This window comes from Myotis brandtii, unplaced genomic scaffold (genome assembly GCF_000412655.1).
Source record: "Myotis brandtii unplaced genomic scaffold, ASM41265v1 scaffold168, whole genome shotgun sequence".
In the NCBI taxonomy this organism is placed as follows: Eukaryota; Metazoa; Chordata; class Mammalia; order Chiroptera; family Vespertilionidae; genus Myotis; species Myotis brandtii.
The window spans coordinates 425,636-443,446 of record NW_005356173.1 but is presented as its reverse complement, the minus strand read 5'-3'; the positions used below and the strand labels follow the sequence as shown (position 1 = coordinate 443,446).

At 44.8% G+C, this 17,811-nt stretch overlaps 1 protein-coding gene across 1 annotated transcript; it reads right to left on the bottom strand.

Moving 5' to 3' along the window:
* Positions 1 to 5,603: 5,603 nt before the first annotated feature.
* On the bottom strand, positions 5,604 to 6,560 carry LOC102251092 (taste receptor type 2 member 40). Its single transcript, XM_014536903.1, has one exon. It carries the CDS (start codon positions 6,558 to 6,560, stop codon positions 5,604 to 5,606), a length of 957 nt encoding a protein of 318 aa, XP_014392389.1.
* Positions 6,561 to 17,811: the final 11,251 nt, after the last annotated feature.

Below are 17,811 nucleotides of genomic sequence, written 5' to 3'. Positions count from 1 at the left end.
CTTACTAGAAGGAGATAAAGCAAGAACATCAGGATTAAAAAAATATTTTTTAATTTTATCTTATTGAATTTAGAGAAAGAAGAAGGGGAGGGAGAAAGAGAGAAACATCAATATGAGAATCATCAATTGGCTTCATGCCCTGATTGGGGATCCAGCCCACAACCCAGGAATGTGCCCTGACTGGGAATCGAACTAGCGACCTTTTGGTGCATGGTACGACGGTCAACCAACTGATCCACACGGGCCAGGGCAGGTTTTTTTTGGAGAGGGGTTTTAATTGTGAACATTTGAGGAACATCCCTGACCCCACAGTACATTGACTTCCACTGAGATATTTCCCACATTGAGTTGCTCCTCCCTAGGCTCTGTGCCCTGGGAGGGTGACATTTTTGTTGTGTTAACCTCTGAGTTCTCAGCATCTAGTGCAGTGCGTAGCCCATATGCTCAGTACACCTTTGTTGAATGAATCAACACACTCAATCCTTTTGCGGTGGCTCATAGTTTACTGTGCACACACATATGTTTTCCTTTGGCTCTCAACACAACCCCATATTATGATCATCTCTGTTTTCCAGATGGGGAAACAGGCTGAGAGAGGTTTAGCAACTTTCCAGAGTGGGGACTCAACTCTAGATCCTCGACACCAAAGTCTTGTTCTTCCCACGCAGCACATTGATGCTAGGCATTTCCAATCACCACCTAACACACCAGCCAGTTAGCCACCTGAAAGAGCCGGAAGTCATAAACATCGCCCCACTGGACCGACCCAGGAAGAGAAACCGCCTGGTGCTCAGTCCCACAGCAGGGGTTTGGAGGAGCCTGAGCATTTCAGGCCTGGAGACGTCGCCTTCAGAACGTTCCCAAGCACCTCATTCACCAATTTTTACTCCTTCTTATCAACTAGTTTTAGGGTGGTATCTTTTAAAGCTTTATATAAAAACACATTTAGTGCCCCGTGTCTGCCCTTAATAGTTCATGGTGGGGGAGAGGGGACTAGGGCACTAGTTGTTTTGTTTGTTTTGTTACAAAGAACTAAAGGATCCTGATTTAGGAATTGCAAAGGGATAAATCAGCGGTTCTCAACCTGTGGGTCACGACCCCTTTTGGGGTCGAACGACCCTTTCACAGGGGTCGCCTAGGACCATCGGAAAACACATATATAATTACATATTGTTTTTGTGATTAATCACTATGCTTTAATTATGTTCAATTTGTAACAATGAAATTGGGGGTCACCACAACATGAGGAACTGTATTAAAGGGTCGAGGCATTAGGAAGGTTGAGAACCACTGGGATAAATGAAAGCTGGAGAAATTGAAAGTGGCGAAAAAAGTTGGAAAGTTGCAATGTTCAAAACATGGCAAAGTTGTCCTGAAGTGTCTCTAGTTTACAGCTAAGGTAACGCAGGTTTGGTGGTGGGTCTTAGGGCCTCCTTGGGCTGGAGAGTGTGCTGAGTGCAGGGTCGGCAAATGCCTATTTTTATAAAGCCCATAAGCTAAGAATGCTTTCTGCACGTTTAAATGGCTGAAAAGAGTCAAAAGAATATTTCATGACATGTAAAATGATATGAAATTCATGTTTCAGTGTCTGTAAATAAAAGTTAATTGGAGCACAGCCATGTCCGTTCATTTACATGTTGTCTCCAAAGGTTTTTGTGCTGCAACAGAAGAGTTGAGTACTTGTGACAGGAACTCATGTGTCCCACAAAACTTGAAATATTTACTCTGTGTCCCTAGACAGAAAGTTTGCTGACCCCTGACCTAGTGCCTGCTTTGTGCAAAATAGGCTTTCGAATAATTGCCAGGGGGTTAAACTCTGGAATACTAGATGTCTTTTGATGTTGCCAGGAGCTAAGACCTGTTCCCTCTGTCCCACCCCCCTCCCATTTGGATGATCCAACTGCTATGGAATCCATGGCCATGGTCTAGGCCTACCCCTCTGTATGCATGGGCCAGTTGGGGCCTGGCCTCTTCACACCTGGCCTACTTTTTTTTCTTTAAAAATATGTTTTTATTGATTTCTTTTTAAGAGAGAGAGAGAGAGAGAGAGAGAGAGAGAGAGAGAGAGAAAAGGAGAGAAAGAAACATCAATGACAGAGAAACATTAATTGGCTGCCTCCTGCATGCCCCGCTACTGGGGATTGAGCCCGAAACCCGGGCACGTGCCCTGATCAGATATAGAACCCATGATCTCTTGGTGCATGGGACGACACCCAACCAACTGAGCCACACCGGCTGGGCTGGCCTACTTCCAATATCTTCATTCAAGAACTCTGCTTCTCAGCCTCACACCCCTTACCTTAACAATATTAACAGCTAATATTTATGGAGAGCTTCCTCTGGGCCACACACTCATTTCTCAGAATGAGATAGATAATCCTAGGACATAGGTATCATCATCATCATTATTGTTATTCCTATTTCACAGATACAGAAACTGAGGATCAGGGAGAGGCAATCACATGCCTGCATCACACACCAGTAAGTATCAGGGCCAGGATCCAAACTTAAGTTATCTTGTCTCCAGCGACTGCATGGTGGGAGGGAGGGGACAGGTGGGGGTGCAGTGGCCCACGTGAGACTTCTTAATTAACGTCCCACCTCAGAATTCTCTCCTTGGATCCCTTCTCACTGCTAGCTTTGCAGACACAGAGCACTCTGCCACGTGGCACCCTGACTGTGAAGGGTCCCCCAGAACTGATCCTCAGAAAGCTCGGGGAGACTGTTCAGCTGCTTGCAGGGACAATCCCGAGGCCCGGCAGGAGCTCCAGTGCAGCACGTCTCCCACCCGAGATTGGCCATGTTTGTCTTCAGCCCTCGGCACCTTCCCACTTTCCATCCCAGTCCCTCCTGCTGCGACCTTGCACCCACAGCTTCTGTGTGAAATGCTGTCGCTTCTTACCTGGACCTGCTGGGCCACAGGCCAGGCTCCAAAATGCTCCCATCCTCCTTCCCCCAACAGTAACTTCTAACCATGTAACATGTAACCTCCCCGGAGAAGACCCTGGCGATGAACATTTCCCTCCAACTTCTACCTCTCCTACATAGGCAACTCCGGTCTTGTCTTGAGACGGGGTCCAGAGGGCTCCCCAATCCTTCAAACAGTGAGGTTCGCTCCCCAGCTGTTTAATCCTTCCTGCTTCTCCCACAAACCAGCCTTTCTGAGTATGTCAGAAATTTCCACTCCTTCCCCCTCTCCTCTAAGGATTCCACTTCTCTCCAGAGGGAGGAGGGAAACGGGAGTGGGATGGGAGGCTCCCTCTCTCAGCATCTCTCCTTTCCCTTCCTGCCATGATTGCTTCTGCTTTCTGCTGTCCTCCCCCAGCTCAAGTCTCGGTTGATTGAACTTATAGTTTCTTTTCCCTTCTTCAGTAGATGTTTCTGTCATAGGAGCTCAAAACAAAGAATTTCTGAGAATAAGAAAAGAGAATTCCTGCAGAAAAGCAGGAGCCAGGGTGGAATTTAGTAGGCACTGAATTATTAGAAGGGGAAGATTGTGTTGGGCTGTGGGACAATCTGGTGGCTCTCCAATCCCAGTCCTTAGCCCTGTCTTGGCCACCGGACTTGTCTTCATTGTTGAGGACGCCACCAGGTTTGAGGCTCCAGCCCTGTAGTGGGCCTTCCAGGTTGGGATCTCATGGCAACCAAATCCCCTTAGCTGTTCACATGTGCAGTGTGAATTTGTGGGTAAAGGAATCCTTCACACCATAACTTTCAACCTTTCTCAGGATGGGGTGTCACATAGAGTTCGCAAAATGGATCCTTTAGGACTTCAGATTTCTTTCTAAAGCCAACCAATTTGAAGGCAGGGTAGACTGGAAGTTTAGGTGGGTTTTACAGAAAGAAAGAAGAAGGAAGGAAGAAAAAACAGGAGGAAAGGAGCGGGGGAGGAAGGGAAAAAGCAAGGAAGGAAGGAAAGAAGGAAGGAAGGACTGGAGAGAACTTCATTTGGTTGAAGGTAGTGCAACATAAAGCATCGATAAGATGTCACATCCTTGAAGCTCTCTGCCGTCCCTGGCTCTTGCAAACAATGAGGGAATATTTCTTCACAATAAGCATGTAGAGGGATTATGCAGTATTTATCTTGGCATTGTTCATATTAATGATGTGTTGACTTTAAATCAATCTTCTGTTTTTCTCTGTGATGCATTAGAGCACCCTTGGTAGGCATGTATGCATGTATTATTTGGAAAAAAACTATTTTTAGGAATTGGAATGAAACCTCAAAATCTAATTTGTCTTACTATAACAACTCTACCAACTTTAGTCGTATAAATAAATATCACACAGGAAAGCTACCAAAACAATGTGTTTTCATAAATATTTTCCTTTCCAGTTCAATAAGTCCCAAGACTCTCTGAAATATGTGTTTAAGAGTAGGAGCTCAGGTGTTAGTCTGTGCCGATGACCTTACATTTTTATTTGGGAGCTACTTAAGCTTGGCACAATCAGTAGCATTCTTTCTACATTTTCCTCAGTAGTTCTGATTTTAAAAACAGCCAAGTACAAGAAAACCCCAAATTCTACCCTTCTAATTGCAAGGTACCTGGGGGTGGGGTGTCTTATTTTGTGAACAGCCCTTGGAGGCCATGCTGAAGGCTGACAGTGAAGAGTCCTGTTCTCCTCAGACAGCCACTCCCAGGGAACCTGCCCTTGCCCCACCAGCTACTGAAGGCAACCCAGAACCGGTAAAGCCAGAGGCACAGGTGTCGCCTGTGTGTGTCACAGAGTCAGGAGCAAAGCAAAATAGACTTTCCTTAACTCTGGCCTCTTTCTATGTTCTTTCTGCTTCCCGTACACTTCACCCTTTTTTCTTCATTCTTCCTTTCCTCTCTTCTCACTTTGTGCCCTATTATCTGGAAAAATTAAGCATTGGTTTGACCACCCACTTATCCACCTGCCACCCTGTATTTCACCTTTATCTCCAAACAACCATCTGAGATTATTTTTATCACCTTTTCTGGAAACTCCTGTAATCCGAATGCCACTTTATCACTCTCCTAACAGTATACGTGGCCTCCTTTTAGTCAAGTCCCAAGTTTTTTACTTCACTCTTCATTTTCCTTGAAACGCCTACAGCACTTGATACTTTTGGCCAGCCTTTCTTCCCTGAACCCCTTTCTCTGAAGGTATTCTGATTTTCTCTTCGATGGCATACTAGGCTAGTCACTTGCCCTCCTCTTTCTTAACTGTGGGTTAGTAAGGTGCCTCAAGCAGGGTGACCAGACCAATATAGCCTTGAGAATTAAAGGGTGCTCAGTGATACTAGGCACAAACAAAGATCATCCCAGGCAAACGGAGATGTGCAGTCACCCTCTTCTTAAGGCTCAAGGGAGGAGGAAACGGAGAAGAACTCAGGGCAGGATCCGAATGAGCACAGATCAAGGAGCTTTCACAAATGTGTCTTAGAGTTGCGTAGCTACTTCTGCTGAGAATTCAGAGTTAAAAATTGAGCTTCACACATATGAGAGGATTCATTTACCTAGGAGGAGTGTCAGAGCAGGATTAGGGAAGAAAAAATGGGTGAGGAAGAGAGGTCTAGGTGAGGAAAGGGCAGAACTGGTTAGAGCAGGTCTTGTGGGTTCCAGCCACAGAGTCTGTCCTTACAGGTGAAGATGAACTCGGTGCTGAAACCGCTTCCAGGCTCTTCTCAGCCCAGGATTGCCCACGATCAGCAGCAGTGAGTGGCCAGCAGGGTAGGCGGCCATGATGAATTTGCATAAAATATTCCAGAAACTGTAGGCATCGAAGACATTGGACATGGAAAGAAATAGAGCAACTGCATTGAAAATGTAGAGAATGAGAAAGTAGCTGATAGCTCTTATGGCCCCCAAGTGGGCCTCCATGCTGGGGTCCCTGGAGCCAGTGGCATTGCTTTTCATGTGCAGGGTGTGCCTCTTGAGAGAGATGATCAGCAGGGTGGCCGCCAGGATGAACATGATGAGAGGAATGAAGATCCCCAGGTTATAGAGAAGAACCAGGTTGACCACGTTGGTCTCAGCGATGTACGTCTTCTCTGTGGCATTGTGGGAGGGGATAGGAATGGAACTATTCACATACACATTGAAGATGTCTTTAGTTAAGGGGAAGCTGAAGCACAAGGAGATGAGCAGCGACAGCCTCAGAAGCCAGGGCATCAGCACTGTGATTTTCCTCTTCATCGTGACGAACAAAGGGTGCGTAAAGTTTGCAATTTTAAGACAGTAGAAGATGGTGAGCCAGGCGGCGAGCCAGAGGTTGGAGTAGTTCAGAAAGAGGACGATGACTTTGAAAGGTATATACACTGTGTTTTGGTTGTAAGTGGCCCGGGATAGTAGGCTGTACACATTCTCCAGCATCATCCAAATCTGCAGCAAGAGCCTGGAGAAGCTCAGCATCAGCACAATGCAGTCCCCCACGGGGAGTCTTTTGCGTCTGGCCCACTCGGCCCCGTGGATGGCCGTGATGAAACCATTCCCAACGATGCCAGTGAGGCACTCGATTCCAGAGACCACCAAGATGAAGACCACTTTAAACCTGGACATGTCTTCATCCGCGTAATTGGTGTTCACCGTCATCATTCTCTTTGGCCCTGACTTTCAGGTTTCCTTGCCAAGAACTGGTACCTGCTCCACAATCTTCTGACCCTCACTCAGTGTTATTGTAATTTTTTTCTCAGTTAATGGTTCTTTCTAATTTTTCTTCATTTGCTTGTCACATGACTGCAGGTTAGAGGCTTGTCATGCAAATGATGAGAGGCTCTGGTTACTGGCCGTGTCCATTTTTCATGAAGATCCATTTGTCTTGAGCTTTCAGGCCTCACTGGAAAGACTGAGACAGGCTTCTGTTCCAGCACCTTCCTACCTTATTTACTTTAAGCTCATGCTCACCTGACAGAGCAAAGAGTCCCAGGTGAGGAGCCTTAGCGCTCTCTTGCCTTTTTTACTTGTCTCACAAGACCTGTTTGTTACCTGCCAAAACTGAATGCCATTAGAGCCGAGAAAGACTCTATTGTCACTTTTTCATTGTTTATGTGTATATCACCAATTATAATTTACTAGTATCCACATCACATCACTGTTTGAACTCAGAATCAGGTGGAGGCAGCCTGGGCAGGCTTCAGAGTGTTCTGAACATGGTGTTGAAGTTGGGAAATGTGATAAAATACTGTAATTTGAAATTTGATTCACTACATTATCCTGACTGTGAAACAGAGTGAACTCGATGCTTAAAAAAAAAAAATACAGGCACCCAGGACTCATTCCTGATGTAGTGAATTGGAATCTGAGCCAGGGCCCAGGCATGCTGTATTTTTACGTAGCCTGGATTGAGAGCGAGTCTCAGCTAGGGTTCAATGAGTCCTGGCCACACCTATTCTGCAGTGAAGTTTTACCTTGTACTGTCAAATGTTGGGTAGCATTAGTCCACCAGTGCTTATTATATTTTTTATTGGGCAGCATTTAAATTTAGGAGATTACATATATGCAGGAAAAAAATCTGTCTTCTCTTGGAAATGAGAAGATTTGACCACATGGGGTCTGCATAGTGAATCGGTTGCAGTGGAATGGTGACTGCCTATCTAAGACCAGACGCATGCACTTTCCAGCTTGTCATGGTGCCCGCACATTCCTGTGTCTTCTTGCCCCTGTGCCTTGTGCCAGTGTGAGTGCCCTATCATAGTTTTTTATAACATAAATGGAAGGATGATAAAAATAGATTTCCCTACCCCACATTCATTTTCTTTCAAACAAAGAAGTCAGACTTATTTTTATTTCTTTTATTTTTATTTATTGTCTAAAGTTTTACATATGCAGATTTATTTTTATTATAAAGTTGTCTTGTATTATTCAGTCACACTTATATAAAAATAGCACCAGACCAAAGAATATATTGCAAAATCAAGAAAGCATTGTATGGAGAAATGAAAGTTCATGTGGACACCAAGACTTGACATTTGATGACAGTTCTCATCTTCGGTAACTTCTCTTACTTCTGCCACTATAAAATTATTTATTTATTTATTTATTGTTAATCTTCACCCAAGGATATTTTCCCCATTGATTTTTAAAAATTTTTTATTGCTTAAAGCAGCGATTCTAAACCTGTGGGTCGCGACCCCTTTGGCAGTCGAACAACCCTTTCACAGGGGTCGCCTAAGACCATCCTGCATATCAGATATTTACATTACAATTCATAACAGTAGCAACATTACAGTTATGAAGTAGCAATGAAAATAATTTTATGGTTGGGTCACAACATGAGGAACTGTATTTAAAGGGCCAGAAGGTTGAGAACCACAGCCCTAGATCCACCGTGCCGGCGAGACTGAGACCTGCCACGCTGTGAGACCCATCAATGCACCTCCTGGTGACCGATCGTTTGGTTGTTACAGCGTTACAGCGTTACAGCCACTGGCCTTTTATAATATAGACTAGTGACCCAGCACGCAAACTCGCGTGAGACCCAGACCCGCGGTAAATTGCGTGAGACCTGGGACCCCCAAGTCCCACAGGTGCCGGGGGACTCCCCCAAGTCCCAGCACGCTGTGGGACCCCGAGTCAAGTCCCCGCCCACCCGTACACACCTCACTGCGCATGCAGCCCCACCCACCTGCGGGCGCCTCGCCGCACACACAGCCTTCTGGTGACTGGTCTTTATGACCACTGGGTTTTTATTATATAGATAGATGATTCATAAATATTTTATTTAAGTTTTAAAAAAAGCACTGAAAGATATAAAAACAGAAGTAGTTAAAAGTAGTATTAGTACTCTCTTTGAGAAATGGGACTAGAGTGAGGGAGAGATGACAACTATTTTGTTGTTGTTAATCCTCACCTGAGGATATTTTTCCATTAATATTTAGACAGCCAACTAGCGGTGGGGTATCTGAAGCTGGCTCGTAACCCGAATTTTAGCTCGCAACTCAAAGCAAAAAATCGGCCGAGAGACGGCTCGTATCTCGAAAAACTCGTTAGTCAGGACACTCGTAAGTCAAGGCCCCACTGTACGTGCCTTTAACCAGAATCGAACCTGAGACCCTTCAGTCTGTGGGCTGACACTCTAACCACTGAGCAACACTGGCTAGGGCTAAACAGTTTCGTATTTAAGTGAGAAAAAAATCTGCCTGGGATGTCCAATTCATTGCAACTCATAAAAGAGTATCTATTGAATGCAGGGAAAATTGTGTCCTGGAAAGATATAAACACGTGCAAATAGAAGTGTGACCAGAAGTACTGTCCTAGGTGTCCTGGAAATACGGCTAGGAAATGAAAGATACATTGTGTGAAAAGTTTTCAACATTGCGACATTTGCTACTGCAGCGGATGAGGGTACGATTTAGTAATATTTAGATGTAAGCCCTATAGACACTGTGACTTTGAGAATCTCTATATGACTGAAAATATTTTAGGCAGTGTGCCCACCACAGACACACACCAGGAAGCAATTGCAAAATTACTGTTTGCAATAGAGGAAAGGTTTGAACCATTTAATAGGGAATGATGCTCCTGGGATAGATAGTGCTAATATTGGACTTGCGATAAAACTGAAGTTCCACGTGGCCAGTTATGTAAGGACACAGACCCCACATCCACTCATCTGCGCTACTCAGCAGGAATTGCTTTCTGCTAGACGTTAAAAATGGAACGCGTCTTGGATAGAGTCACCACCTGTAAGCTGGCTCTCCTCCTGAGGCTTGGCCACGGAACGTTCTGGGGACTGTTTGATGAACCGGACCCAACACAGCACTCGCTCACTGCGCACACTGCGCACAGGTTGGGGCTCAGTCGCAGCAGAAAGCGAAGGAGAGCTGATGAACTGTTGAAGGGAACTCATTTACATCACCCGAGGAAAAAGCTCTCTGCTTATGCAAAAGCGGTAAAGATTGTTACCACGCAATTGGCCTTTTGAGTTGACACTGGATAGTTCCCTGAAAAGGTGCCCACAAGTAGTTATAAAACGTTATGGAGAAAGTTATCTAGCATAGCGTTATTTGGTCCTCTTTTCTGCTTAGAATTGGTTTCTAGAAATCCAACATGTTGGAAATTGTGTGATACTGAAAACTGACTTCCCAGACAGCTTATTGATTTCCACCCCTGTGATGATAACCTCCCACTGCTCAGGGCTGCTTTATCAATTCCACCCATAGCGTGACATGTGGTCCACGGTGTGATTCAGGACAGAACACTTAGTACAGAGACACTGGGACGCCAGAGAGTCGTGCAAGGACTTTTTGACATGGCACCAGAGTTAAGTTAGGGTTTTTCAAAATGCTGACACGCCGAGCTCAAAAGGTTCGCCATCACTGATCTATGCCCTTTCCCACCCCTACTCCCGTCCCCCTGCAGTCACCACACTGTTGTCCATGAGTTCTCTCTGTTTTTCTTTTTCCTCCCTCCCTCCCTCCATGTCCTCCAACACCCCCTCCCCACAAAAGAGCTGTCTCCCTGCTTTCTATGCGTCTGTCTCTATTCTGCTTATTAGTTCAGTTTGTTCATTATATTCCTCATATAAGTGAGATCACATGGTACTTGTCTTTCTCCAACTGGCTTATTTCACTTAGCATAATGTTCTCAGGTCTATCTATGCTGTTGCAAAGGGCAAAATTTCCTTCCTTTTTATAGCTGAGTACCATTTCATTGTTGACACAAGATTTAACAATGATATATTGGTACCAAAGAAAAAGGTGCAGATTTCTGGTTCAAAGACAAAAATTTAAAAATTGTAAAAGAAAATGTCAAAAGTAAAATATTTTAATTTTTATCTTTTTTTTCAATTTTGAAGTCAAGATATAATCACCAATATCATACACACTATGCATTATATAGTGTGATGGCAAACAACTTTAGAAAAATAAAGTTTGATTATTTTCCTGGATTTGGTTTGTTTTCCTGCCACACTAATCCATAGACATTTGTGTCCCTGGCTTCTGTAGACCCTGGAGTTTTTATTTTTCAATGATCTCTTTAATGATCTTTTTAATGCATGTCATGTCTTGTGTGGACAATGTGATGGCTCCAATGCTTAGCTGACCGTTTTCACCACTAGATGGCATTTAAGTCCTTCTTGAACAAATCGAGCAATTACTCAATGCATCCACTAGTGGGCGGAGATTCCTGTTCTTTCTAAATATGAGCCTGGGGAAAACCTTTGAAAACCTCTTTTTAGGCAGTTGTCTAAGAGTTTTACCTGCCCACTTTTAGGGAGAGGTTTGAATCTTCATACTCATGGTCAGAGTCATTTCAGACAGTTTTCATGAGAATTTTTTTTCTCTTTTGGTAGAGTATCATTAACAGATCGGTTAATATTTATTTTTGAAAGATAAATTGCAAATAAAAGCTATATTACTTAAATAGACTAATTGGAGTTGACTACAGAGCCTTTTCTAAAGAATCCAAAACATCAGAATACTGGGATCCTAGTACCGCAGGTGACCTGAGACCCCACCATTCGCAGATGAGTGAATAAGGCCTTGGGAACTGCAGAGAGCCAGCTGCCTAAGGCCACACCCCTGTGAGGTCATTATGGGAACATCAGTAATGCATCTTGGATAGTCCCTTTAACTTGCGTGGGATTTCTATTAAAGTTCTCTGCAGGCTCTCTTTACTTCCATCACCACATCTCCTCTGCCTCCAACCCTCCCGCCTCCTTCAGACCCTTGTGATTTCATTGAATCCACCTGGATAATCCAGGCTCCTCTTCCCATTGAAAATCCTAAACTGCATCACATGTGCAAAGTCCCCTTTACCGTGGAAGGTGAGTGTTCACAAGTTTCCCACGTTAGGATGAGGACATCTCCTCGGACATTCTTCGGCCCACCGCAATCAGTATCTGGGCACGTGCCACGCCGAGGGCGCTGAGCAGTCAGCTGCACCAGCACTGGTCAAGTCGTAGCCTGTGCTTTCTACTTCCTTCTCCCCCTGCCTCCTCCCAGGATCTGGAAGCAGCTGAGCAAGTGGGAAAGGAGGCTGAGAAAAACAGAGCTCCCCCACCCAGCCTTCCCCGTCGCTGGAACCGGTGTGGAGCTGAGGGGCTCAGTTCCAGCTGGAGAGAGGACAGACCTTGAATTAGATGGCAGGTAATTGTTCTGATCACAATAGGACTGAACTTTTTCTTTTTAACTGAAAATTATGCTGTGTTAACTCCTAACACCTTTGGAAAGCCACGGGTTGCTCATGGCTGGAGAAATGAACTCCTCAAGAGGGAGACCGAAGGCAATGATGGGAGAGAAAGCCATCCCACGTGGTCCCTCATAGGATCAAACTCATTGAATGAACCTGATACAAGTAAATTCTATTTACTGCACAAACTGGAAATACCCTTTTCCTAGCGGGGGTGAGGTGGCTGAGTGTTGAGCCCCCTGCACCAGGAGGCCAAGAGCTGGGGGGCCTTGGATGCCCATGGCTTTCCGATGAACACTGGATGATTCTTCTCTCATTTAGAACATTTTGGGGAAAAGGTAGAGAAAGGAGAGAAGAGAGTGGGGAAAAGGTGGAAAGGCCTGGACTGATAACTATGGATTCGCCCATCGGGACCAACAGGTGGACAACATTTCAAATCTGTGCTGGCAGGAAGAGCGGGCCGTATGGCCACCACGGAGGGAGGCTCATCGGCATCTCGGAAGCTCTGAATCACACTTCCTGTGCTTCCCATCATGGGAATGTCTGGCCTCCTAAACCCTCAAACTGTAGCCAGGAAACTTTCATGGGCTTCCTGAGGACACCAATTAGACGTCTAAACCCAAGTTTCTCCCCGATGGCTCGGTGAGCCTGCTTCCTTCACTCCTGGGACCAGGAACACCGAGAGCAGGCCCCACGCAGGCCTGAAAACGGTGAGTGGCAATCATCAGGCCAAAACCAAAATTACTACCTACAGTTTTTATTACATGCAATATGCAATTATAATGTCCATGTAACAATAATGACAAACATGTTCTATTAACAGTTCTTCTCCAAAGACAGACCTAATGGTTTGGGGCGAGGAAAACTTTCGGAGGGAGAATTCGGAGCACCAAAAACGGATGTGTGTTTTGTGCAGGAAGTGAGATGTTGGTATGTGTGTTTGAATAGAGTGGATGAGTCAAGATAAGGTGCAGCAGGTACTGAGCATAATGCAAGGAAACAGATGGATGTTTCGTGCCTTCCTCTTCAATATGCGGCCCCGGGAAATACAGAGCAGGAGAAGAGGGCCCAGTCCTCAACAGAGCCCCAGGTCCAGAAAAGGAACTCGGCTCCAGAATGACATGGGAAGGGGCAGGGATCAGGGAGGGCCATTAAGCAGAGTTCTCCTTTCCCTAGGTTCTAAATAGGAATGACCTTGACAAGCCACTCCAGGTGCATTGCAAGATTGGAAGTGGGGCGTTGTTGATGCTTATCTGTGGGTGCATGCTGTCTCCATGCCCAAAATCTTACCTGGGATTGTCTGGAAGAAGAATCTGGGTACCTGGGTAATTTTGTTTTCCTGAGGTGGGTGGGCAGAAGTATCCAACTGAAGCTGGATTCTGTCTCTACGTGGGGACAGGTGCTTTTTGCTTTGAATTGTATGTAATTAAGTCTTATTTTTGAAATTAAGGAGATTGTACCCGGCCACAAGTTAGGCTCTCAATAAGTAATTTGTTGAAGGAAGGGAAAAGGTGGAAAGGAGGAAAGGTAGGAGAAGGGAAAGTGGGAAGGAAGGAAGGGAGGAAGAAGGAAAAGGGAGAGAAAGTGGGGAGGGAAAGGCAAGGAAAGACATGGCAATGTCCTTTACTGGTGCCAGGGTGCTCTGTCCCGTGGATTTGCTCCAAGTGGCACAGGAGCCTAAGGAGGAGACATGCTCTGTGAAGGGAGCACCAAGGTTTGGGTTGCAACGGAGAACACAGGGGGCTGCTTTGGTGCCAGCTCTTCAAGGTCTGTGGAGGGAGGACTAGATTTGTCCTTATTCTGTGAGTGAGATAAGAATGTTCCAGTGAAGACGGGCTGAGTTTCCAGCGAGCTCACAGGTCCTGTAATGCTGATTCTCCCTGAAGAGCTGCCTGGTAAACTCAACTAGCCAGTGCTTTCTTCATTGCTGCCCTGCCTTACGATCACTTTCTTCATCCTCCCCCAGGAGGCTCTTCCCCCACTGTCCATGTGTTTGACCCTATTGGCCTTGTGCTCTGCACTTGTTTTTTGGTGTATGTGGGGAGGTTGAAGAGATGGCTTTTGCTCTCCCTTCACAAATACCTTGTGTGTTGGGCTGTGACATTCAACTGTGTCTGTTGGTCCACAGGAACTTGGGTGGGTGTAAACAAGGGATGCTGTGAATATTAAAGGTACAGAATCTAGGTGTAGAGTGGGCTTGTGGGATTTAAAAATGCTTAAATCCATAGTCTTTACTAGTTGCTTTTCTGTGTTCTCAATGCTGTGTCCACGTGAAGACCCCAAGTCTATGACACCCACAGTCAAGAGTGTTGTTTCCTATCTTGACAAGTGTAAGCCACTACGTTTCTGAAGGAGGTGGCACAATCCGACAATCCCTAGAGAAGGCAATGCCACCTGCTTTGTTTGAGTGGGGGTCAGTTAGGGAGTCTAAATTGAAGCATTGGGAAGCTAATTACAAGGAAATGTGGGAATAAAGTGAGATATGTACCTTTCTCCCCCTTTCCGCCTTCTCTACATGTCTTATGAAAGAGTTTTGAGTCCAGCAGAAAATGGGAACTCCAAGAGATACTAGAGCAGAAACAGGAAGGCTGCCCTAATATGGCAGGGAAGTCCCTGTATGTGCCACCCCCTGATAGGTTGGTGGGGCTGTGTCATTAGCTCTGGCCAATGGACTGTGAGTAGGATATTTGTGACATCCTCACCAATGTACAGAAGAGCAAGTGTTACTGGTCCACAAGCTGCCTTCACCTGCTAAGATGACCCCTGGGGCCTCATTTGAGCTGGTGGAGCACTGGCTCGAAGCAGCCTGCATCCCTGAGATGTCCTGTGGAGCACTTGGGCCTGCAGAAGGCTTTGGATAAACAAGAAATAAGAATGTGCTTCTTAAGCCATTAAAACTTTCAGACTTTCTTTTTAAGGGAAAATGAATTTAATCAGGTACCTCAAATAGTATAATTTTAGTTTAAAAACATTTACATAGCACTTCATAATTGATGGAGCATTTTTTAAATAGATATTATTTCCTAAAGTGCACCATGCTCCTAAGGTCATTTTTTCTTTTAACTTTTGTTTTGACTTAAATTCAGACTCTGCAGGCCCTTCACCCAGATTACCTAAATGTCACTCATTTACTACCTTGCTGATTCTTTGTTCTCTCTCTCTCTCTCTCTCTCTCTCTCTCTCTCTATATATATATATATAACTTGTTTACTCTGAACTGTGTGAGAGGAAGCTGCAGATGTAATGTCCCTTTACCCTTAAATACTTCAGTGGGTTCCCTAAAAACAAGGACATTAGGATTGTACACACTGCAGCTTAGCCTAGCCGACTCTAGATGCATACAAACTTGGTGGTGTTCCTAAGCGGAAGGTTTAGTAGAGACAAGAGGTCGAAGCTGTGGAACAGAGGTCCATTAGGGAAAGCCAAGTCAGAATTTGGAAGCTTAGAACCTTAAAGGAAACAGGTTTGTAACTGATATTTAAGATATAATATGATATATGATATGGTATGATATGATATATGGTATGATATGATATGGTATTAGGGAGCCAGGTAAGGATTGATGGGAAAGGAATTACTGCATTCAGGTGTGTGAATAGAGGTGACTTCAGGAAAATCTGTTTCCTGAGCAAGATCAAACTGGACTTTGATTCTACTCTGTGCCCACGGTTGGCTATTATAGCCATAGTATATTGAAATGTTTGCACCAATCACCTTTGTTTGCTCCAGGCCTGAAAATATGCCACTGGCAATGATGATATCACAAAAGAGGAGGTAGTTAATGAAAGAATAGGAAGCTGTCTTTGGGTGGGATGGAAGGGTTAGCAGCTGAAAATGACACTCTTTCAACTAAAGGACATTTGAAGTCAGCTTAGGGTTCATGAAATGGACTCAGTCCCAATTTCCAGAGCTTTGTCCTTTCCCTCCCTTTCCTCCACCGGAGCCTCCAGTCTGTGCCCAGGAACTGGTTTGAATGAGCCACTGATTTATTTGCAGCCATCCGGGATCTGGAGTGTAGATGCAAATGACGGTTTTCTCTGGTAAGTGTCAGTGGCAATTGGATCGGTTTCTGATTTGCATTCCCAAGGCCTCAGGGCTCTCAGGAAACCACATCTCACAGGCAGTCTGGTGGGGATTATTTTTAATCTTGGCTATAAATGCCAGTCCATCATACTTCTTAAAACTGAAAGAGCTTCCGTTTGTAAGGCAGAGGACAGCAAAATTCTGGAACCAAAAAGAAGATAAGGAGAAGGGACCCTGGGGATAGAGAGGGCTTGGGGATCAAGAGTGGGATGTAGGGCAGACACAGTTTTGGAAGCTGCTGGCTCTTTGGGGGAATTGAGCAACTCCAATGGAGGGATTTGTTCCGAAAGAGCCTGCAATGAGGGAGACCTACCTTGGGCATTTTAAGCATTCTGCAGTTTTCTTTCGAAGTCCATCTCTTTATAAATTGTCCCTATTTCCGATGTAAGCAGTGACTTCTCAACTATTCTCATCACTTTTGGGTCTCTTGTCTCTCACTGGTCTGGGTCTTGCCTACAGAGGACTGTACTCCAAGTTCTAGGCCAGGTTTAGAATTGATTTGTGTGCAGATAGATGCATACTCTGTAAGGATATTTTGAAATCTCAGATGAACTCCCACATAAAGTGGAATGAATTTTTAAATTTGCACATTGAGTTAGTGAAAAAGCAACTTACATTTAAAAAGTAACTTATTAATTTTACACCCCAAACTTTAATTTAAAAAATTTAAAAAGTAATTACTTTAATACCAGCGTAGGGTCCCCTCAATTCGCCTGATGGGTGAAAACATAATGCTGGGTAAACTCACTCGTTTCATGTTACGCTCATCCCTCTCAAGATATTCTCTTCTGCTTTGAGCCTGGCTGCTAGTTAAAGGCGGAAGGAAGGTGGTTTGAGCTGGTATCCAGGCCAGATGCAGTCACCAGCCACATCTTTCCCATCTGCAGAATCACTGCCTGCAACACCACTCCCTCTCGCTTTGACACCTACCTTCACGTGGCTTCCTGTCTTCTCCCTTGGACTGCCCTGCTCTGGCTCACTCCCCTGGTGCTCGCTGCTCCATCTTTGTGCTCAGCTCTTTGTTGTACGTAATGTCATTCATTACTTGGTGGTTGGAGTAATGTCCCTACCGTGGCACAGGCGCACGTCTTCCCCGGGAGTCGACCACCATGTCTTCTTAGCTACTTGGCAGACGAGTTAGAGTTGGCGAGGGTGGCCTAAATTCGGCTTTCATATATATACTGTATTCAGGTTACATTGGTTAATTAAATAGGTTTCAGGTGTACAATTCTATAATATATCATCTGTATATTGTATTATGTGTTCACTACCCACAGTCGAGTCTCCTTTAATCACCATTTATTCCCCCTTTACTCTCTTCTACCTGCCCCTACTCTCCCCTTTCCCTATGGTAATCACCATGCTGTTGTCTGTGTCTATGAAGTTCTGTTGTTTTTTCTTAATCCCTTCACCTATTTCACTGACCCTCATCCCTCCCATAGCTATTAGTCTGTTCTCTATATCTATGAGTCTGTTTCTGTTTTGTTTATTTTTTCATTAGATTCCACATATGAGTGAAATCATATAGTATTTGTCTTTCTCAGACTTATATCACTTAGCATAATGCTCTCCAGGTCCATCCATGCTGTTGTAAAGAGTAAGATTTCCTTCTCCTCCTCCCTCCTCCTCC